This window comes from Oncorhynchus nerka, linkage group LG13 (genome assembly GCF_034236695.1).
Source record: "Oncorhynchus nerka isolate Pitt River linkage group LG13, Oner_Uvic_2.0, whole genome shotgun sequence".
Lineage (NCBI taxonomy): Eukaryota > Metazoa > Chordata > Actinopteri > Salmoniformes > Salmonidae > Oncorhynchus > Oncorhynchus nerka.
This window is the reverse complement of record NC_088408.1, coordinates 68,287,484-68,312,346: the sequence shown is the minus strand read 5'-3', so window position 1 is coordinate 68,312,346 and position 24,863 is coordinate 68,287,484. Positions and strand designations below refer to the sequence as shown.

Genomic DNA, 24,863 nt, shown 5'->3' with positions numbered 1-24,863 from the left:
TCAAGCTCATTAGCATAACGCAACGTTAGCGATTTCTAAAAATCGCAAATGAAATGAAATAAATATGCCTGTTCTCAAGCTTATCCTTTTCTTAACAATCCTGTCTCAGATTTTCAAAATATGCTTTAGAACCAGAGAAAATCACTAATTTGTGTAAGAGTGGTGATAGCTAGCTTAGCATTAGCGTTAGCATTTAGCACGCAACATATTCACAAAAACCAGCCAAGGAATCAAATAAAATAATTTACCTTTGAAGAACTTCAGATGTTTCAATGAGGAGACTCTCAGTTACATAGCAGATGTCCAGTTTTTCCTGAAAGATTCTTGTGTAGGACACATCGTTCCCTTTTGTTACTATGCATATGGCTACGAAACTAACCGAAAATTCAGTCACCTACATGTCGAACTTTTTCCCGAATTAACTCCATAATATCGACTGAAACATGGAAAACGTTGTTTGAATCAATCCTGAAGGTGGTTTGTCATATTTCTCTCCATTGAAAGCACCGTCCTTGTAGCCTGGTTTGTTCTGAGATTTGAATGGAAAAATACCGGGACCTGACTTTTGCGCACCGATTGCCACGCAGACACCAAGCGGGACACCTGGTAAATGTAGTCCCTTATGGTCAATCTTCCAATGATATGCCTACAAATACGTCACAATGCTGCAAAGACCTTGGGGAAACAAGAGAAAGAGTCCGTTCATTCCTGTCGCATTCACAGCCATATAAGGCGATCATGGAAAACGTAGCCTCAGAAATCCTGTGCATTTCCTGGTCGGTCATACATCTTGGTTTTGCCCGAAGCATTTGTTCTAAGGGACTCACAGTGAAAATCTTTGCATTTCTGGAAACGTAAGACTGTCTTCTTTCCAAAACTATCAATTCCAAGCATATTCGAGCATCTTTTCGTGACAAAATATTGCGCTTAAAACGGGCACGTCTTTTTATCCAAAAATGAAATACTGCCCCTAGAGTCTTAACAGGTTAAAGTCTGATGGACTGTCATTTCTCTTTGCTTATTTGAGCTGTTCTTGTCATAATATAGACTTGGTCTTTTACCAAGTCCATATTGGTCTTTTACCAAATATCTTCTGTATACCACCGCTACCTTGTCACAACACAACTGATTGGCTTAAATGCATTAAGAAGGAAAGAAATTCCACTATTTAACTTTTAACAAGGCACATCTGTTAATTGAAATGCATTCCAGGTGACTACCTCATGAAGCTGGTTGAGAGAATGCCAAGAGTGTGCACAGCTGTCATGAAGGGTGGCTAATTTGAAGAATCTAGTTTAGTTACTACATGATTGCATATGTCTTATTTCATTATTTTGATGTCTTTACTATTATTCTACAAATAAAGAGAACTCCAAACTTTTGACTGGTACTGTATATATATTTTTTTGAGATGGAAAAACACTTAAAAATTACTAAAACCAGATATAAAATATGTAGAAAAGATAATGGATCTATATATTTTTCTATAATATAATCTTTGACAACTAACAATCACCAAAATAAAAGCTACACAGTCTGGGGGAATTGAAAATGTATTTAGTATACATTTTGCTATTGTGTTTGAGAAAAATAACACAGGATTAGCCATGATAAAATGCATAGAATTGTACGATATTGGCAAAATGGCAGAATGTGTAATATGTAAAATCACTTGAAATTTGCTTTAAAACTGCAAACATTTAACACATCTCCATGAAAACACCCCCTGCCATGCCCACAACCTAAGCCCCCTTTTGATTAAGAAAAATAAAATAAGATAGATGAGACACATATTGAGAGAAAGGAATTTGAAACCATCTGATCCTGTTTTGTGTATTTCTATAGTGAAGACGTCATGGTCTGTTTGGCCTCAGATGGATGCATTCAATGATTCAATACCTGAAAGATCTGTTTGATATAGCCACATGTTTAACCAACCCATGCTGCACTGCTATCTATCATTCTCTCGTCCTGAGCCTATGTGTGTGTTGTTTCTACTTCCCTAGGGTCAAATTGAAAGAGGGCATGGCGTTTCTGGGTGCCCGGCCCAGCAACCCCACCCTGTGGATGGTGAGCCAGGATGTGAGGAGCGAGGGGCACAGGGTGGTCACCCTCCATTGCCGCAGGAAAGAGTCCAGCTACGGACAAAGGTCAGTTAGCAATACTGGATCCTATTGGACATCACTTGTATACTGTACGCACAACCATCTACGACCTTCCCACAACCATCTACAACCTTCCCCTGAAGGACCGCTGCCTTATAACTCTTGACTCCAATATATATATATATTTTTTTAATTTATCCTTTATTTTACCTGGTAAGTTGACTGAGAACACATTCTCATTTGCAGCAAAGACCTGGGGAATAGTTACAGGGGAGAGGAGGGGGATGAATGAGCCAATTGTAAACTGTAAATATCACAGTGTTGGCTGGAGTGAAGCATAATCTCTGTGGTTGTTCCTCCAGCAAGGAAGAGGTTAACAACCCATCTCCAGCTCTCTTTTGATTAGCATATTCATTTCCCCAACTGAAATAGACTTCAAGTTGTTTTGGTCATTTCCTATCTGTATTACGTACTTAAATTAATCTAGTAAATAGGAAACGGATTCCCGGGATGCGAAAAAGGTTGCTGCTTGTGTTAATTAAGTTCTGATCCAGGCCCTTTGTGTGTCCTAATGGTTTTCTTCCATGGATCAGGAAGTTGGGTTAATAAATCTAACTTTCTAGTGACAGGTGTAATTTTACGGATTAGAGAATGATTGGGAGGTTGGAAAGCTCTGCGTATTAAGTCCATCAGCATCATTCCACTGACTACTTACTTTTAAAGAAAATACAAGACTTAAGAGTTTGACTCTGTGAAATTCAATTCAAAGTATGCCCTGAGGCTGTTTGAGTTTAGCCTTTTAAATGTACTTGTGTAATTCTGTTTCATTTTGAAGTGTTCTTTTTTGAAGTGTTGTATAAAACAATTCCTAAAAATGTTATATTAGGGCAGTAACCCTTGGTTACTTTGGTTAGTCCAATGGAGAGAGCTCAAAAGAGGTGAAGAGGGATCGCTATTCCAACCTCGAGGAGTCTAGAGACTTTGAATGTTCAGGCCTGTTGTATAATCATCTTGAGCGTTACCCCTACATGGTCCTGAGAAGTACTACAACACTGACTAGCAAGCGTTGTGTACACACATGTCAATCTCATTCCACGGAGGGCTGAGTGTCTGAGGGTTTTTGCTCCTCCCTTGTACTTGATTGATGAATTTAGGTCACTAATTAGTAAAGAACTCCCCTCACCTGGTTGTGTAGGGCTTAATTGAAAGGAAAAAATGAAAACCCGCAGCGCAGTGACAACACTCTCAGCGCTCTGTCTCAGCAACACCACCATGGGCTGAGTGTCTCTCACATGAGTGCGTAGTTAAATCTGTTTTTATTGATTTAAGTGAGGGAGTCAGAGACAAGAGCGAGCATATTCTGTCTAATCCCTGGCTATCCTGTCGGGCTGTGTCGGGTGGACTCCTTCTCCCTAATCCCCCAGCTGTCCAAGTCACCCCATAAAGAAGCCATAAGAAGCCCAGCCGTGGCTATAATATACAACTATGATACATTTTTCTGTATTGTCCCTCAACCCCTCCACCCCCCTGCCCACTCCCACCCAGTCTTTTCACTGGAGCCCCTTTGGAGGGATTAGACAAAGCCATCTCATTTTTTGAGCTGTCATCCAATTTCTCAGGCTCACACTGACTGTAATGTTTCTTCTCCGTTTCTCCCTCCCCTGTTCTCTCTTTTCCTCCATCCACAAGGAGTGGATGTGAGTACTGCAGGTCAATCTCCAGTTCTTTTACCAGTGGGAATTTGATTACCCACATTATTACCTGTTTACTAGCACCTTTAACCTTGTGTTTATGATCTATTTTTATGCCCAGCAGCAGCAGGCATATTGTTGTTGATTCTTTTCTATGGTGTATTAAAGGGAATATTATATGTGAGTTAAAGGAGTCACAAAATCAGGAATGGACTATTTTCATTTCAATTCAGGTACATTTAGATTGATTGAAACCAATAAAATGAGTCAATGATTGAATTCTACATTTCTCAAAATAAGATCCTATATCTGTACATTAATTTGTTCTAATGAACAGAATCGGACTTCATTCGCCAAGACACAACTGCTAACTCAACATAATAATGTGCCAACTTCCACCACCTTTGGTGGTAAGGGTAGGTAACAACACATCTGCCACGCTGATCCTCAACACGCGAGCCCCTCAGTCCCCTCTTGTACTCCCTGCTCACTCATGACTGCACGACCAGAGACGACTCCAACACTATCTTTAAGTTTGCCGATGACACAAAAATAGGACCGAGCACACCCACATTCTCATCGACGGGGCTGTAGTGGAGCAGGTTGAGAGCTTCAAGTCCCTTGGTGTCCACATCACCAAAAAACTAACATGGTCCAAGCATACCAAGACAGTCGTGAAGAGGACACATCACCAACAAACTAACATGGTCTAAGCATACCAAGACAGTCGTGAAGCGGGCACGACAAAACCTATTTTGGAGATGAAAAGATTTGGCATGGGTCCTCAGATCCTCAACAGGTTCTACAGCTGCACCATCGAGAGCATCCTGACGGGTTGCATCACTGCCTGGTATGGCAACTGCTCGGCCTCTGACCGCAAGGCACAACAGAGGGTAGTGCGTACGGCCCAGTAAATCACCATGGCCAAGCTTCCTACTATCCATGACCTCTATACCATGCCTCTATACCATGCGGTGTCAGAGAAAGGCCCTAAAGATTGTCGAAGACTCCAACCACCCTAGTCATAGACTGTTCTCTCTTCTACCGCACAGCAAGCGGTACCAGAGTGCCAAGTCTAGGTCCAAGAGGCTTCTAAACAGCTTCTACCCCCAAGCCATAAGACTCCTGAACCTCTAATCAAATGGCTACCCAGACTATTTGCATTGCCCCCCCCCCCCTTCTACGCTGCTGCTACTCTCTCTTATTATCTATGCATAGTCACTTTAACAACTCTACCTACATGTACATATACAAATTACCTCGACTAACCGGTGCCCCCGCAAATTGACTCTGTACCACCTGCATATAGCCTCGCTATTGTTATTTTACTGCTGCTTTTGAAATATTTGTTACTTTTATTTCTTACTTTTTAGGGGGTATTTTCTTAAAACTGCATTGTTGGTTAAGGGCTTGTAAGTAAGCATTTCACTCTAAGGTCTAACCCTGTTGTATTCGGCACATGTGACATATACGATTTTATTTTATTATGAGAAAACACGTAATTTGATAGAGTGGGCTTTTTCAGTTGCAGATTTTCTGTCTAATTCAGTACATGTCACGGAAATACCAGAATAAGCTCCTATAGAAACGCACAGAACCGTTACATGCACCTGATATCAGCTAAAAGAGCACTCTGGGAGATTGGATATTCACCGCCAGTGCCATTAAAGACCAGCAACACATTTAAAACAACAGCAGTCCTGCTTCCTCAGCATGTCATAACCCAGTCTAAGTGGACGCTTCTCTTCTCAGTAAAAGTGCCATGTCTGGCCCAAGTTAATGAAGACTGTCTCAGTCCAGATGGATATCCCCTCAGGTGGAACCAGCTTCATTAATCCCCCAGCCTGACTGGCCATTGGGAGAGACCTCATGTAGAGCGGTAACAGGCTCTTCACAGAACTAGCTCAGTCATTATAGCCCGTTCCTATCCCTCAGTGAAGAGACACTGTCACCCAGACTGAGATTGACACTTACATGATTGAGTAGAGTGTAGGACTCAAGCATGTCTTCTTTTACATTTCCCTCACCCATCACTCATTTTCTAACACATTATGATTGCATTGACTTGGATTCCAGATTATGTGTGTTTAAATTGGAAACATGTGGTTGAAAGTTAAAGCACATCTTTAAATGTATATATTCCATATCCATAACCCCTAAAGCCCATTTCTCCTGTGGGTCTCTCAACACTGTATCCCAGAGGGAAGGGGCCATCAAGGCCTCTACAATAGCACTGTAACAACAGCAGAGAATGAGCAGTATGCAATATGCTTATTGTAGCATAAATCAAGGCAGACATGAAATGGGTCTATTACATTAAGCCCAGAGTTGGCTGTTAACAGGACTGTCCTAATGATAACACCCTTAATAATGAAGCTGCTCTTTTTCCCATGGCCTTCATTCATGCAGCCTCAGAGGAGGCTCATTGACCTTTACACCAATGTATAATTGAGTCTCTGCTGCTCGATTTATATGCTTCTCTCACAATTGGAATGACATGTGATCAATCACCTCAGAGCTCTTTACTGCTGGGTTTTTGTCAAGGCAGAGATGGTGTGTTATGCAGGGAATCAGCCCTCCTTGAGAAAGAGCTGATATGGGGTCTACAATGTCTTTTGACACACTGGTGATTACACCTGAGTAGCACAGTGCTCTTTCTACTTCGGTTACCTGGCAAAGCCAAGTAAACAATATGGAGATTGAACAACATATCCTGGTGTGTCACAATGTTTGCAGAAATCAGGAGGTAATAACTACCATTAAGGATGTGTGTCACAAATTCATATTTAATTACATTTTTTCTTTATTTAACTAGGCAAGTCAGTTAAGAACAAATTCTTATTTTCAATGACGGCCTAGGAACAGTGGGTTAACTGCCTGTTCAGGGGCAGAACGACAGATTTGTACCTTGTCAGCTCGGGGATTTGAACTTGCAACCTTCCGGTTCCTAATCCAACGCTCTAACCACTGGGCTACCCTGCCGATTCTGATTTCAGCTCCCATGCTCATTATTGATTCAATAGCTTGTGTGTGACACTGAACATTGTTGTTGGAATTCATTTGTGCCTTAAACAGTAAATGTGGGCCAGGCTGCATTGTGAGCCAGAGGACAGATTGACATATTGAAGTTTGCATGTGATCTCCCTGGCCCATGGGTTCATGTGTTTCAGATTTATAAGGGTTTATGAGTTTATGTGACTGAATATCCTGCTCTTAGAGGTTAATCCCCAAAGGATTTGAATGTGGCTGCTCCACATTGGTGTGCAGTGTTGTCTCTAACAACACACAGTGATATCCAAACTCCTCCCTGCCTGCCTGCCACAGTACTGCAGCATAGACCTAGATTCAGCACTCTACAGAGGAGGTTTGGTTTTATTGCAAATACTGCCGTACAAAACAAAATGACATAAATAAGCACAGCATGGTCTGCATAAGCCTGCATAGATGTATTACTCATCCATTTTGCCCAGATTTATGACTACATACCCCTGCAGGCAGTTCCTCGTGTTGTCTGAAAAGCCAAACACAATTTTCTTTAAATTAGACCTGTGGTGAGAGGCAATCTTGTTGTTTTAGAATGAGTCTGCTAAAATGAGTACTTTGCTGTGTTAGCTACATGTGGTACTAAGCTTGGAAGACAAAGTGGTCTTCTGCATACACAGTCATCCGTCTATAGTTGACTGTGGAAGGATTTCCTAGAAGGAAATGTACTATTAATGCACCATTATGAGTCATATACTATTACTATTAACATGAACATATTCTAATGGTTACTTTTTACATTTGTTCTGTATTTAGAGTATATTGTATGAGCGGTTTACCTTTCCTTACCTTGGTACATTTATAATCCATTCCCTAAAGGTGAAGATTAAATTGTGATGCAGTCCAGCAAAATCACCTCTTCCGCTTTCCTCAAGACTTCGACATGACGTTGTGCTATGAAAACATTAAGTTTTATAAATAATCAGGATCCTCAATTCATTACTTTATCGATGTTACAAAAGATCCCTGGCTTCCAGTTTATTCCAATTAATTCCTCTCGCCCTCTCTTTTGAGATTATTGGTTTTTATAAAGCATATTCCAAGAGTATATGACTTTAAGATTGCTTGTCTGGCACTAGGGCTGTCTCATTTCTGTAACCTGTGCAGGAGAGATATTCAAATGACCCTATTAAATGAAGGCCTAAGTTCTGCAGCAAGGTGGAGGAGTGGAATGAGGGACATAGTATGGGCTGAGAAAATACAAGAACTGAGATTGTGAAGAAGAGGAGAAAGAGACCTTTTTATCCCGCTGAGTGTTGGGCCACTGGAGCCCTTGTCACACAGAGCTGGGAGCAGCTCTTCTCAGTCAAAAAGCTTACAGAATCTATCAGCTAGAGGGGAATGAAACAGGGAGAAAAGATAAATGGATTGCCAAGTGATAAATGGATTGCCAAGACCAGGCTCTTTGTGAGAGCGTCTTTTCCATGGTGTGTGCTAACTGAGAGCAGCAGGTTCATGGCCTCCCCCTAGTTGTGTCCCCCTCTTCTCTTATCCCATTCCTGCACCAAGCCAAGGTTAAAAGGTAAAACAGGTGTCTGCTTGATGGAATGCAGTAACAACTAAAACACTAAGCACTCCTTGTCTGTGCTGCTGCCTGACTCATTTACCAGTCATTTACCAGCACTGACATGTAATCAGCCGCAACGCGCTCCCCAGCTGTGGGTCTCTGGCCACTGGGATATCAGTACGTCCAACCCAGGCCCCGGACCCCGTCATTAGCAGGGCCTCTCACTGGCCTCGGCCCCCCAGCAACATTCACCACAGCTAGATGAGATGCCATACTCTGTTCATGTCAACTGCTGCCCCAACAGGAGACGCCAGCGTCATTCAGAGACAAGTCTCCTGTAGCAGGGTGTTTGCCTGAGGAACACTGTGTTGTTTTTGGAGCGCCAGGCTACTTCTGTGACCTGATGTGTTATTGGACAATCAAAGAACTTAGTGTTTCACGGGTGTCATCAATGGGAAATGTATGGCTTTTAATTAAGCAACTCACAAGAATGCAAGTGCTTGATGATTAAAGGGTCACACTTTATTTGGATAGTGTGGATTGTCCATCAGTAAAGGCTCTACAGATGGTAAAACTATCAACAAACTCTCTGTTGATAAGCAACTGCTTGCTACGGTTACGTTAGGGTTAGGTTTAGAATAAGGGTTAAGGTTAGGGTTAGGTTTAGGGCTAGCCTCTTGACCACTACCTCACAAAGCTGGTTGAGAGAATGCCAAGCGTGTGAAAAGCTGTCATCAAAGCAAAGGGTGGCTACTTTGAAGAATCTCAAATATAAAATATATTTTGATTTAACACTTTTTTGGTTACTACATGACTCCATGTAGTAACCAGTGACGGCAGGGTAGCCTAGTGGTTAGAGCGTTGGACTAGTAACCGGCAAGTTCAAATCCCTGAGCTGACAAGGTACAAATCTGTTGTTCTTCCCCTGAACAGGCAGTTAACCCACTGTTCCTAGGCCGTCATTAACAATAAGAATTTGTTCTTAACTGATTTGTCTAGTTAAATAAAGGTAAAATTAAATATGTGTTATTTCATAGTTTTGATGTCTTCAATACTATTCTACAATGTAAAAATAGTCACAAAAAAAAAACTGGAATGAGTAGGTGTGTCCAAACTTTTGTCTGGTACTGTATATCCAATGAAAGCCAAGGATCTGGAGATGAAAATGACAAGTTGACTTTGATTGGTCCAACACGCCGAAACACCTCCAGGTGGTACCACCTCGCAACGCTAAATATGGAAGAGATACAACCAAGAGCGGCACGGTCTAAACTAGAAATGGTCTGAAGGTTAGAACTATCTAATGATTCATTATATGTGATTTAGAATGATATAGGGGAAAGGAAACTACATTTTGACATTAATTTCATAGTTCGCTCTTGATTTGCCCCGTTTTTTTCTACATTCTAGAGTAGTGAGTGAATGACCTATAATATGTCTGAAGGTTAGTAATGATGTTAGGTACAGTGGGAATTTTTGTAGAAGGGCTTTATAAATGAAAAACAGCAACGTATTGAACTATGCAACATCAAAGAGAGCCAACCTACTTTCTGGTAAAGAATGCAGCGATGTGTACTAAACCAGTCACCCGTTAAGAAACGAAGTACGCTGTGATAGACTGCATCTGACGGTTTTAATGAAGTGGCAGCTGCATTCATATAGATCAGGGCTCTCCAACCCTGTTTCTGAAGGGCTACCCTCTTATCAATCCAACCCCAGTTGTAACTTATTCAGCTAATCAACAAGCTAATTATTAGAATCAAGTGCACTAGATTAGAGTTGGAGCGAAAACCGGATGGTATAGTAGCTCTCCAGGAACATGGTTGGAAAGCCCTGAAATAGATGATGTCACCATAGTCTAGGACAGGACGAAACGTTGATTGAATGATCTGTATTCTATTATTTACTGATAGGCGTGACCTATTTCTAAAGTAGAAGCCTATGTTTATCCTCAGATCCTTAACTAACTCATCATTATGCTTTTTGAAAGACAGCTTAGCGTCTATACAGATTCCCAAATATTTGAAAGCAGGAACACAATTAACGTGGGCACCATCCAGAGTACATATTCTTAAACATTTGCATGATTTTTATGCACTATGGATACTTAATTTTACCTGCATTCAAAACTAATTTAAGGTCAGTAAAGGTTTTTCTGCAAAACAAAGTAAGCAGACCAACTCAGATAGCGCCTGGTAAACAATGGAGCCAACGGTATACAGGTGCAGGATACAATTTTTAACATACAATCCAATATTGTTAATATATACAGTAAAAAGCGCTGGACCCAGAATAGACCTACGCTGGACACCTTTTGTTATGTCCAGAAAACCTGATTTAACACCATTAGTGGATGAACATTGAGATCTGTCAGTCAAGACAATGACGCCGGAGGGGATGGCTGTCATTTTACGGGCTCCTAACCAACTGTGCAATGTTGTGTTTTTTCACATTGTTTGTAACTTCTCTACCATCAGTCCTCTTAGCAAACATACAATCACTGGATAATAAACTGGATGAGCTCCGTTCGAGACTATCCTACAATGGGACGTTAAAAACCGTAATATCTTATGTTTCACCGAGTCGTGGCTGAACGGCAGGATTTTCCGTGCATCGGCAGGACAGAAAAGCTATGTCCGGTAAGATGAGGGGTGTGTTTCTATTTGTCAATAACAGCTGGTGCGCGATGTCTAATATTAAGGTAGTCTTGAGGTATTGCTCACCTGAGGTAGAGTACCTCATGATAAACTGTAGACCACACTATCTACCAAGAGAGTTTTCATCAGCACTCAATGAGCTGTATAAGGCCCTAAGCAAGCAAGAAAATGCTCATCCAGAATTGGCGCTCTTAGTGGCCCGGGGACTTTAATGCAGGAAAACCTAAATCTGTTTTACCTCATTTCTACCAACATGTCACATGTGCAACCAGAGGGAAATAAAACTCTCGACCACCTTTACTCCACAAATAGAGATGCATAAAAAGTTCTCCCTCGCCATCCATTTGCCAAATCTGACAATAATTCAAAATCAAATCAAATTTGATTTGTCACATACACATGGTTAGCAGGTGTTAATACGAGTGTAGCGAAATGCTTGTGCTTCTAGTTCCGACCATGCAGTATCAAATCAAATCAAATCAAAATCAAATCAAATTTATTTATATAGCCCTTCGTACATCAGCTGATATCTCAAAGTGCTGTACAGAAACCCAGCCTAAAACCCCAAACAGCAAGCAATGCAGGTGTAAAAGCACGGTGGCTAGGAAAAACTCACTAGAAAGGCCAAAACCTAGGAAGAAACCTAGAGAGGAACCAGGCTATGTGGGGTGGCCAGTCCTCTTCTGGCTGTGCCGGGTAGAGATTATAACAGAACATGGCCAAGATGTTCAAATGTTCATAAATGACCAGCATGGTCGAATAATAATAAGGCAGAACAGTTGAAACTGGAGCAGCAGCACAGTCAGGTGGACTGGGGACAGCAAGGAGTCATCATGTCAGGTAGTCCTGGGGCACGGTCCTAGGGCTCAGGTCCTCCGAGAGAGAAAAAGAAAGAGAGAATTAGAGAGAGCATATGTGGGGTGGCCAGTCCTCTTCTGGCTGTGCCGGGTGGAGATTATAACAGAACATGGCCAAGATGTTCAAATGTTAATAAATGACCAGCATGGTCGAATAATAGTAAGGCAGAACAGTTGAAACTGGAGCAGCAGCATGGCCAGGTGGACTGGGGACAGCAAGGAGTCATCATGTCAGGTAGTCCTGGGACATGGTCCTAGGGCTCAGGCCAGTTGAAACTGGAGCAGCAGCATGGCCAGGTGGACTGGGGACAGCAAGGAGTCATCATTATCAGTAATATCTAACAAGTATTCTCTTCTAAGAATTTCACAACAACTACCTTATACTCACAAGTGCAAAGGAATGAATAAGAATATGTACATAAAAAAATATGAATGAGCGATGGCCGAACGGCATAGGCAAGATGCAGTAGATGGTATAGAGTACAGTATATACATATGAGATGAGTAATGTAGGGTATGTAAACATTATATAAAGTGGTATGGTTTAAAGTGGCTAGTGATACATTTATTACATCAATTTTTCAATATTAAAGTCGCTAGAGAGGAGTCAGTATGTTGGCAGCAGCCACTCAATGTTAGTGATGGCTGTTTAACAGTCTGATGACCTTGAGAAAAAAAGCTGCTTTTCAGTCCCTGCTTTGATGCACCTGTACTGACCTCACCTTCTGGATGATAGCGGGGTAAACAGTCAGTGGCTCGGGTGGTTGTTGTCCTTGATGATCTTTTTGGCCTTCCTGTGACATCAGGTGGTGTAGGGAGGCCTGGAGGGCAGGTAGTTTGCCCCCGGTGATGCATTGTGCAGACCTCACTACCCTCTGGGGAGCCTTGCGGTTGTGGGCGGAGCAGTTGCCGTACCAGGCGGTAATACAGATGGACAGGATGCTCTCGATTGTGCATCTGTAAAAGTTTGTGAGTGTTTTTGGTGACCGAATTTCTTCAGCCTTCTGAGGTTGAAGAGGCGCTGCTGCGCGGGGTCGAGACCCAGGGTTTCGAACTTAATGACGAGTTTGGAGGGTACTATGGTGTTAAATGCTGAGCTGTAGTGGATGAACAGCGTTCTTACATATGTATTCCTCTTGTCCAGATGGGGTATGGCAGTGTGCAGTGTGATTGTGATTCCATCGTCTGTGGACCTATTGGGGCGGTAAGCAAATTGGAGTGGGTCTAGGGTATCAGGTAGGGTGGAGGTAATATGATCCTTGACTAGTGTCTCAAAGCACTTCATGATGACAGAAGTGAGTGCAATGGGGTGACAGTCATTTAGTTCAGTTACCTTAGCTTTCTTGGGAACAGGCACAATGGTGGCCCTCTTGAAGCATGTGGGAACAGCAGACTGGGATACGAATTGATTGAATGTGTCCGTAAACACACCAGCCAGCTGGTCTGCACATGCTCTGAGGACACGGCTGGGGATGCCGTCTGGGCCGGGCAGCCTTGCGAAGGTTAACACGTTTAAATGTTTTACTCACGTTGGCTGCAGTGAAGGAGAGCCCGCAGGTATTGGTAGCGGGCCATGTCAGTGGAACTGTATTGTCCACAAAGCGAGCAAAGAAGTTGTTTAGTTTGTCTGGGAGCAAGACATCCTGGTCCGCGATGGGGCTGGTTTTCCTTTTGTAGTCCGTGATTGACTGTAGACCCTGCCACATACCTCTCGTGTCTGAGCCATTGAATTGCGACTCTACTTTGTCTCTATACTGACGCTTAGCTTGTTTGATTGCCTTGCGGAGGGAATAGCTACACTGTTTGTATTCGGTCATGTTTCCGGTCACCTTGCCCTGATTAAAAGCAGTGGTTCACACTTTCAGTTTTGCGTGAATGCTACCATGAATCCAAGATGGCATAGCAGTGCAGACGTGGTTTGTTGTCCTCTCGTTTACTTTTTGTATTTTTAGTCTTTTTTTTTGTATATATTCCTATTTATTTTTCAATCTCTTTTTCAATTTTTTTATTCAATTTACCTTCCGGTAACCCACCTCACTCAATGTGACATGGATCCGCTATTTTTTTAGACCCTATAGCCAAAACTTTCATCAGAAGGTAGCCAGCTAATTAGCCAAGTTACTAGCTATTTAGTCATTGTTAGCCACTGCTAGGCACCAGACGTTTTTTTAGCCTGGATAATACCTGCCAGCCTCGGACTGTTTTTCTCCACTGCAACGCCAGATTCCTGCCGTAAACCTTGGACCATTGATCATCACAGCGAGCTAGCTGCCACTGAGAGGCCCAGCCCCGAAGCTAGACCTGAGCCAGGCGCATCTCCCAGCTAGAAAATGAAATTACCACAACTACAATACCTCTTTCGCCATCTGGCCCGGTCCCTTCGTCGACACGGAGCCCCGCCGTACCACGACGACTGTTCCACAGACTGTAAGGGATTTCTTCCATTGACGGAGAGGCGGACCAAAGCGCAGCGTGGTTATTTTGATTCATGTTTTAATAAATCACTTCACATGAACAAACTAACAAACTAACAAAAACAAGAAACGTGAAAACCCAAAACAGCCCTATCTGTTGCAAAACACAGAGACAGGAACAATCACCCACAAACACACAGTGAAACCCAGGCTACCTAAGTATGATTCTCAATCAGAGACAATTAATGACACCTGCCTCTGATTGAGAACCATACTAGGCCCGAAACATAGAAATACCCCAAAACATAGAAAAACAAACAGACTGCCCACCCAACTCACGCCCTGACCATACTAAATAAATACAAAACAAAGGAAATACAGGTCAGAACGTGACACATACGTAATTACATCAGCTGTGCCTTCAACCGGCCTTTGCCAGACGACGAAGAGAGGCTTCTACTTACCCCGGACTGCTAACTTTAAACGCTGTGTCTCCCGCATGATAGCTTAGTAACGACTACCTAGCAGCTTCCCTGTTTCATCTATTGCTGTACACTGGACCCTATGATCACTTGGCTACATAGCTGATGCCTGCTGGACTGTTCATTTATCACGGTACTCCACTTTGTTTACCTTTGTTTATCTGTCGGCCCTAGCCCCGAACTCAGGCCCTGTGTGTAGTTAACCTGTTGTTGTTGACTTAGCTGATTAACTGTTGTTCTATTACCCATTGTTGACTTAGCTAGCTCTCCCGATCAACACCTGTGATTGCTTTATGCCTCACTTTATGTCTCTCTCAAATGTCAATATGCCTTGTACAGTGGGGCAAAAAAAAGTATTTAGTCGGCCACCAATTGTGCAAGTTCTCCCACTCCTTTTAAGTGGGAGAACTTGCACAATTGGTGGCTGACTAAATACTTTTTTGCCCCACTGTATCTGTTAGAATATCCAAGGGGCTTTTATATCATTCTAAATTAATAATATTCGTTTTGTATAAAAATAACAATATTTTGGAGATGATTTCATTTTCAATTTGTACGGATCCAGGTTTTGCAGACGGCCACCTGGACTGTTGACATTGTTTTTACACTGGCGCTATTTGCTGTTTATTATTTATGTGTAGTCACTTTACCCCTACCTACATGTACAAATGACCTCGACTAGCCGCACATTGACTCGGTACCCCCTGTACATAGCCTCGTTATTGTTATTTTATTGTGTTACTTTTCATTACATTTTTTACTTTAGTTTATTTAGTAAATATTTTCTTAACTCTTTTTGAACTGCATTGTTGGTTAAGGGCTTGTAAGTTAGCATTTCACTGTAATGTCTACACCTGTTGTATTCTGCGCATGTGACAAATAAAAAGTTATTTGATTTGTTTTGAAGTTATTTTTAAACCAGTTGCACACAGCCTGGTCTAGGCCAATTGAGGAAAGCCTCTGAATTAGCAGTACATGTACAGTATACCCAAAACACAAGACACTATATCCAAGTTAATTACTATAGTGCTGCAAAAATGTATATAATTTAAAATGTGCCTAAATTCATCATCAATACCATTATATGGTCAGTATACCCGGTTTGCCCCTCCTTTCCATGACTTACCCTTTCTCTCATAGCTCTCTGGCAATATAACCAATGTTAAAACAGTGTGAATATGTAAATATTTGCCATTAAGTTCACTTTCTTTAATTAGTTTTCAGATTTCATGACTGACTGCTTCCAATTAGGGATCAATGGCTCATTTCTGCAGATGGACCCCTGGGTGAGTGGAGGTAGTTAAGCAGTTATGAAATGCTTCATAATTTCTCTGCTGAGAAGAGTGCTCAGCTCACACCAGACCGATTATCTGATCGATGGAAAGTTGCACAGGCTCCTGCAAAACTGTATGTGTGCATGCAAATGAGGTTGTTTTTGTATGTGTATGAGTAGGTTTGTATGATGTGTGTGTGCGAGTGTGACATGCATGTGTTTAATTGCTCTGGCTGTAATTTAGCACTCAGCTCATTAACTGGTGTACCACAGAGTGGGCTAAATTCTGCTAAATACTTAAGCATACTCCTGACACTGTGGGAGAGAGATTCAGCTGTGATGTGGGTTGTGCTCACAAACATGAACCACTGTAGTGCTATAAAATACTGTAGTGCTGTAAACCACTGCCATTAATGTCCATGGATGGATGATGTATAGGAAGGAGTATACGGATAGGCTATATTACTATTAATGTCTAAAGGTGATGCCATGATAGGTAATCATAGTTGTTGTAGTAATCAGTCTGCTGTTGTTCACCTGTAACATGTATTGGTACAATGTCTCCCAATGACCTCTGTACAGTACATGGAGCCTAGAACACTGAGTACACTTGTATTGTTATTGAACATGTCCTCTCTGTGTGTGTTAACATCCCATCTCAGGGCTCACACTGCAATCTGAGCTTGTGTGTGAGCGTGCATGTGCGTGCATGTGTGTGTGTTTGTCAGTGTGCATTCATGTGTTTGTTTATCTGCCTGTACTGTATGTGCACGCGTGACTGTGTGTGTGTATAATGCTCCTGTCTGAGAGGGGGGAAAGGGATAAGGGTCTGCGGGCGGGGCGGGGCTGGTGATTCTCTGTCCTCTGAACCCTGACTGACTGCAGTGAGCCTGTGGGGTGTGAGGCACCAGAGCCAGCATGGGACTGGAGTCTCTCCTCAGCCTCAGCAGTACAGCAGCCCCTCACTGCCATTTCCATTATCCATAACCTAAAGGGTGTGTGTGTGTGTGTGTGTGTGTGTGTGTGTGTGTGTGTGTGTGTGTGTGTGTGTGTGTGTGTGTGTGTGTGTGTGTGTGTGTGTGTGTGTGTGTGTCACTGAGTAAAATGGCCTGTTTGTGTGTCACTGAGAATATCTTTAATCAAAATTCAATAGTGAAAAATAATACAAAAATAAGTCTTGAAGTCAGCTCTGGAAGGACTATAATGTTAATGCCTCTAACACCTTGTCTATATTTATACAATCATCAATGAAAGATCCCATATCTAATTAATAAAATCAAAAAACTATTTAATATACAATCATCAATGAAAGATCCCATATCAAATCAAATTTATATTCTAATTTTATTTTAACCTGTGAATTTAAAATAGCAACACACTTAAAACAATAAAATGAAAAAATAAACACTGCAATAAAATAGATCAAAGAACATAAAACACAAAGGCCTCATTGATTAAAGGCCAAGCTAAAAAGGCTGCTTGACAAAGATGGTGGATAAATTAAGATGTCTTACTCAGGCAAATTACTATTACATTTTTTTCCTAACAATTCTGGTCTACTTAAAGGAAAAGACACCCAAAACCACTCATTCCTTAAATTTACAGTGTTAAATAACACTAATATATTATGTGAGAACAATGTTTTTTGTAAACAAATGTTTCATTTTGGCATTATAATAAGGTTGGTAGCAACATGGAAAATCATTGTGGAAATCTGTTGCAGCTCAAGTCAACTACAAAATCCACAATGCAATGCTTTCTTTATGGGCTGGCTGGCTGGCTAGCTAGCTATTATTGTGTGTAGCTATGTTTGCCAGCTAGCTAGGTAGATACACACAATAATACCAAAAACAATATTAGCATGTAATGTAGCTAGTTAGCTGTAAAATTTCCACAAACAAACTGCATTATCAATTTAGGAGTCTACAATCTAACCATTTTCAACCTGCAGATCGATGTGCCTGACATTTGCAATGGCAGATATACTCTGGAGGAGATGGGAAACGTTTCCCATGCTACGTTAATGGGCCTGTGTGGTGCATTCTAGGCGATTCTGGGACAAGGAGTGCTCTCTTTCAAGGAGTGAATGGGAGACTATTGGGCACTAGTTAAAAAGAAACATGAGCACAGATTTCGTCAACAAGAGGTACAACATTACAAATCTTTTCCGATATGTGAACCTGCCATCTGTAGCAGTGTATATCTTTGGAATAGTGACATTACGTACTTTCGAGGAAATTAGGTATGTTTCTCGACATGTACACTGACTTTGAGAAGGGATTTCCTGACGGTTAGCTTAGCAACCATGTGACGCAGCATGACAACGTGAACGCGATTGGTTGACATTCTGCTGGTGGGGGGGGGGGGGGGATCAATAGAACATCACTCAGAGATGCACATAAACAATATAGCATTCAAAATGGGTGAACCTTTCCTTTAAGGGAGGACCCTGATTCATTTTTAATAACCTCCCCACCCTGGCGCTTCCCTGAGTTTTTGAGGATCTGAGTCAGCAGACTGGAAAAGGGCCAAGAGTGCTTATGGGGACACAAGGCTCAGTCAGAACAAAAACTGGAGCAATAGTCCACACCTACGCAGCCCTACCAGAACATCTGATTGTCTGTGGTCTATTGCACAATCACCTGCAAAGTGCCTCTGTGTCTACATCACTTAGGAATGAACATGGTCCACACACACCCACACAGTTGTGAAGAGGGCACGGCAGCACCTCTTCCCCCTCAGGAGGCTTAAAGGAGGCGTAAAAGATTTTAGCATGGGCTCTCAGATCCTCAAAGTTCTACACCTGCACCATTGAGAGCAACTTGACTGGCTGCATCACCGCTTGGTACTGCAACTGCAAGGCACACGACTGCAAGGCGCTACAGAGGGTGGTGAGTACGGCACAGTACATCACTGGGGCTGAGCTCCCTGCCATCCAAGCCACAAATCGAATCAAATCAAATTGATTTATATAGCCCTTCGTACATCAGCTGATATCTCAAAGTGCTGTACAGAAACCCAGCCTAAAACCTCAAACAGCAAGCAATGCAGGTGTAGAAGCACGGTGGCTAGGAAAAACTCCCTAGAAAGGCCAAAACCTAGGAAGAAACCTAGAGAGGAACCAGGCTATGTGGGGTGGCCAGTCCTCTTCTGGCTGTGCCGGGTGGAGATTATAACAGAACATGGCCAATATGTTCAAATGTTCATAAATGACCAGCATGGTCGAATAATAATAAGGCAGAACAGTTGAAACTGGAGCAGCAGCACGGCCAGGTGGACTGGGGACAGCAAGGAGTCATCATGTTAGGTAGTCCTGAGGCATGGTCCTAGGGCTCAGGTCCTCCGAGAGAGAGAAAGAGAGAAAGAGAGAATTAGAGAGAGCACACTTAAATTCACACAGGACACCGAATAGGACAGGAGAAGTACTCCAGATATAACAAACTGACTCTAGCCCCCCGACACATAAACTACTGCAGCATAAATACTGGAGGCTGAGACAGGAGGGGTCAGGAGACACTGTGGCCCCATCCGAGGACACCCCGGACAGGGCCAAACAGGAAGGATATAACCCCACCCACTTTGCCAAAGCACAGCCCCCACACCACAACTCTCTTGCACTGACTCTATAAACATACTGTACACACACACACACACACACACACACACACACACACACACACACACACACACACACACACACACACACACACACACACACACTTCCACTCACCACTGTCTATTATCTATCCTGTTAACCTCTACTATACTATATGTACATTTCTACCTCAATTATGTCATACCCCTGCACATTGACTAGCTACTGGTACTCCCTATACACAGCCATGTTATTTTTTACTTGTTTATTGTTATTCATTATTCACTGTGTATTTGTTCCTCATATCACTATTTCTATAATCAAATATATTTATATTTAACTCTGTTGGAAAAGGACATGTAAGTAAGCACTGTTACTCTACACCGGTTTACGAAGCATGTGACAAATACAATCAAATGTTACTTGATCAGAGACTTTTCACAAACTGTCACGCCCTGGCCATAGAGAGGCTTTTATTCTCTATTTTGGTTAGGCCAGGGTGTGACTAGGGTGGGCATTCTAGGTTCTTTATATCTTTGTTTTCTATTTCTTTGTTTTTGGCCGAGTGTGGTTCCCAATCAGAGGCAGCTGTCTATCGTTGTCTCTGATTGGGAATCATACTTAGGCAGCATTTTTCCCACCTCTGTTTTGTGGGTAGTTTGTTTCTGTTTAGTGTCTACACCTGACAGAACTGTTTCACTCTGCTATTTTGTTCGAGTGTTTTCTGAGAAAATAAAATATCATGAACCCTTACCACGCTGTGCTTTGGTCCGATCCTCATTCCGACGAGAGCCGTGATACAAACTCTTTACACCTACAGTTGAAGTCGGAAGTTTACATACACCTTAGCCAAATACATTTCAACTCTGTTTTTCACCATTCCTAACATTTAATCCTAGTAAGAATTCCCTGTCTTAGGTCAGTTAGGATCACCATTTTATTTTAAGAATGTGAAATGTCAGAATGATAGTAGAGAGAATGATTTATTTCAGCTTTTATTTCTTTCATCACATTCCCAGTGGGTCAGAAGTTTACATACACTCAATTAGTATTTAGTAGCATTACCTTTAAATTGTTTAACATGGGTCAAACGTTTCAGGTAGCCTTCTACAAGCTTCCCACAATAAATCGGGTGAATTTTGAGTCATGTTTGTAGGCCTCCTTGCTTGCACAAGCTTTTTCAGTTCTGCCCACAAATGTTCTATAGGATTGTGATGGCCATTCCAATACCATGACTTTGTTGTCCTTAAGCCATTTTGCCACAACTTTGGAAGTATGCTTGGAGTCATTGTCCATTTGGAAGACCCATTTGTAACCAAGCTTTAACTTCCTGACTGATGTCTTGTAAACCCCTACAACTCATCCAGAACGCCGCAGCCCGTCTGGTGTTCAACCTTCCCAAGTTCTCTCACATCACCCCGCTCCTCCGCTCTCTCCACTGGCTTCCAGTTGAAGCTCGCATCCGCTACAAGACCATGGTGCTTGCCTACGGAGCTGTGAGGGGAACGGCACCTCAGTACCTCCAGGCTCTGATCAGGCCCTACACCCAAACAAGGGCACTGCGTTCATCCACCTCTGGCCTGCTCGCCTCCCTACCACTGAGGAAGTACAGTTCCCGCTCAGCCCAGTCAAAACTGTTCGCTGCTCTGGCCCCCCAATGGTGGAACAAACTCCCTCACGACACCAGGACAGCGGAGTCAATCACCACCTTCCGGAGACACCTGAAACCCCACCTCTTTAAGGAATACCTAGGATAGGATAAAGTAATCCTTCTCCCCCCCCCCTCCCTCCCCCCCTTAAAAGACCTAGATGCACTATTGTAAAGTGGCTGTTCCACTGGATGTCATAAGGTGAAAGCACCAATTTGTAAGTCGCTCTGGATAAGAGCGTCTGCTAAATGACTTAAATGTAAATGTAATGTATATGTCTTGAGATGTTGCTTCAATATATCCACATAATTTTCCCACCTCATGATGCCATCTATTTTGTGAAGTGCACCAGTCCCTCCTGCAGCAATACACCCCCACAACATGATGCTGCCACCCCCATGTTTCACAGTTGGGATGGTGTTCTTCAGCTTGCAAGCCTCCCCCTTTTTCCTCCACACAAAATGATGGTCATTATGGCCAAACGGTTCTATTGTTTCATCAGACCAGAGGACATTTCTCCAAAAGTACGATCTTTGTCCCCATGTCCAGTTGCAAACCGTAGTCTGGCTTTTTTATGGTGGTTTTTGAGCAGTGGCTTCTTCCTTGCTGAGGGGCCTTTTAGGTTTTGTCGATATAGGTCTCATTTTACTGTGGATATAGATACTTTTGTACCTGTTTCCTCCAGCATCTTTACAAGGTCATTTGCTGTTGTTTGGGATTGATTTGCACTTTTTGCACCAAACATCTCTAGGAGACAGAACTCGTCTACTTCCTGAGCGGTGTGACGGCTGCGTGGTCCCATGGTGTTTATACTTGAGTACTATTGTTTGTACAGATGAATGTGGTATCTTCAGGCATTTGGAAATTGCTCACAGGGATGAACCAGACTTTTGGAGGTCTTGGCTGATTTCTTTTGATTTTCCCATGATGTCAAGCAAAGAGGCACTGAGTTTGAAGGTAGGCCTTGAAATGCATCCACAGGTACACCTCCAATTGACTCAAATGATGTCAATTAGCCTATCAGAAGCTTCTAATGCCATGACATTTTGTGGAATTTTCCAAGCTGTTTCAAGGCACAGTCTACTTAGTGTATGTAAACTTCTGACCCACTGGAATTGTGATACAGTGAAATAATCTGTCTATCAACAATTGTTGGAAAAATGACTTGTGTCATGCACAAAGTAGACTGTGCCTTGAAACAGCTTGGAAAATTCCAAAACTATAGTTTGAAATTTGTGGAGTGGTTGAGTTTTAATGACTCCAACCTAAGTGTATGTAAACTTACGACTTCAACTGTACTTCTAAAAACTCACCCACCGTTACACACACACACAGAACATTACCCTATTCTTTTTACTACCCTTCATACATTAATTTTTTATAAATGTCTCTATTGTATCATTTTTTTCAAATGTGTTGTACACTTATTTTTTTACAGAACCAGTGAAAAGTTTGGACACACCTACTCATTCCAGGGTTTATGTTTATTTTTTACTATTTTCTACATTGTAGAGTAATAAGTGAAGACATCAAAACTACGAAATCATGTACAGTAGTAACCAAAAAAGTGTCAAACAAATCAAAATATATTTTAAATTTGAGATTCAAAGTAGTTACACTTTGCCTGATGACAGCTTTGCACACTCTTGGCATTCTCTTTTTTCTTTACTTGGCTTATCTTGTACACGTTTAGATTGTTTTATTGTCATTAGACCTATTTTATAATTTAAACTTTTGAACACTTTTTTTTAAACGAATAAAAGCATGGCCTTTCCTTTGGTGAAAGAATTAGCACCCATGGGGGGGGGGGGGGGGGGGGGATTTCTAGTCTCCACCAAGTGTTGTTAACACGCTATGCTTTCCCTTATCCAACTGGCGGTGGAGAAACAAGCTTTTGAGTATTCAGAGATAAAACACCTACGTTTTTTCACGACTGCCATGGAAGTGGCCAGAGTCTTCAAAGGTCTGAAACTAGGGTATTTGGTGCAGTGTGTGCATTCACATCATTGTGTGAATCACTGTTATTGTCTGCCTTAACAAGAACTGTACAGGTAAGGGAGGCAGGTAGCCTAGCGATTAAACCGTCGGGCCAGGAACTGAAAGGTCGCTGGTTTGAATACCCGAGCCGGCATGGTGAAAAATCTGTCAATGTCCTCCTGAGCAAGGCACTTAAGTCTAATTTGCTCCAGGGATGCCATACTACTATGGTTGGCCTTGTAAAACAACACATTGATAAACAGTGTATGTAAAAAAATATATATATATAAAATAGCATCTTAAATCTATATGGTACTGTTGTGTCTTAATAGGCTCCATTTAGTTCTTGATACCACTATTCATAAGATGTTGGCGCATTTCTGTTTCCCTATTAAGGCAAATTACATGGATGGGTGCAATTGCCTTGTTTACCACTGACCAAATTGATGAACACATCCTTGTTGAACTAGAACTGATTCCCACCGTATCCTCTCCACTCTCCAACTTAGGGAGACTTAACTAACAGGGAGGTTGTTAACATTTTCCTTTTGCATTTTGCCTCAACTAAAGACTGGTTTTGATGGAGTGCCATTGATCGGACACTCTGGGCCCCTAGTCAATGGACCTTGTGTGTATGCCCTGGGTGCGGTTGCCGTGCCAACAATGGTGGACTTCCAAGGTCCAGTCCCATTAGGCTGTAGAGGAGGACAGGCTCTCCCAGTCTCTGAGCTGCAGGTGGCCATCACATCATGTCACTTACTAAACACCCCAAGAGAGCAAGGAAAAGGATATCAGCTTATCGGCACAGGCATCATTGCTGCAGACAGCTGGGGTTTGTATCTACTGCCCCCTAGTGTGTGGATGAGTGCTATGCCCACTGCCCAACCACAACTCCAGTGGTCAGCTGTGGTCAACTCAAGCTACAGTTTGTTGCAGAATGTGAAAGGGCGGGGTTGAGATGTAATGATCTTATCTCTTTGGGTGAAAGGAATTTGTGGGGTTTGAAGTGAGAGAGTTGGAATGGAATGATTTGGAGAAGAGCAACAATACCTTTGGAACGGTAGCCTTAAAAAAACAAGCACACTAATAGCACAAAACCATAACTATAAAACTGAGGTTAAGGGGTGGCTGTTGATGATTAGCATAGTCATTTTGGGTATATTAAAACAGCAGGGTTGCTTCCACTAATGGTGCTAATGATGTTCTTCTGTAGAAATGTATTTCGGATTGGACACCTGGTGGCACAGGGCATTTTCTTCTCCTCTTAATGACCGCATTACCTCTCGAGGTAATTTGCTTTGGTTATAGTCACTTCCGTGTACAATTCCACATAAGCTGACACCACGACGGCTCTCAAGGAACTCCACTGAACTTAGTGCAAACTGGAAACCGCATATTCTGAGGCCACATTTATTGTAGCTGGGGGCGTTAATAAAGGAAATCTAAAGAAAACACCACTGAAATGTTGCTATTCGGGGCGAAAGCATTCTTGACCATTGCTACTCTCCCTTACGGGACAAACATCTACTGATGCACCATTGAGAGCATCCTGTTGGGTATCACCAACTGGTATGGCAATTGCACCGTCCACAACTGCGGGGCTCTCCAGAGGTT

The 24,863-nt window shown here is 42.3% G+C and overlaps 1 protein-coding gene across 1 annotated transcript in view; it reads left to right on the top strand.

Moving 5' to 3' along the window:
- Window positions 1-24,863, top strand: part of LOC135574798 (transmembrane protein 132C-like) — a 69,148-nt gene that overhangs the window by 5,812 nt on the left and 38,473 nt on the right. The window contains exon 2 of the mRNA XM_065026998.1: window positions 2,007-2,150. Within this exon, the coding sequence (XP_064883070.1) occupies window positions 2,007-2,150 (144 nt within the window). The remainder of the gene's footprint in view (window positions 1-2,006; window positions 2,151-24,863) is intronic.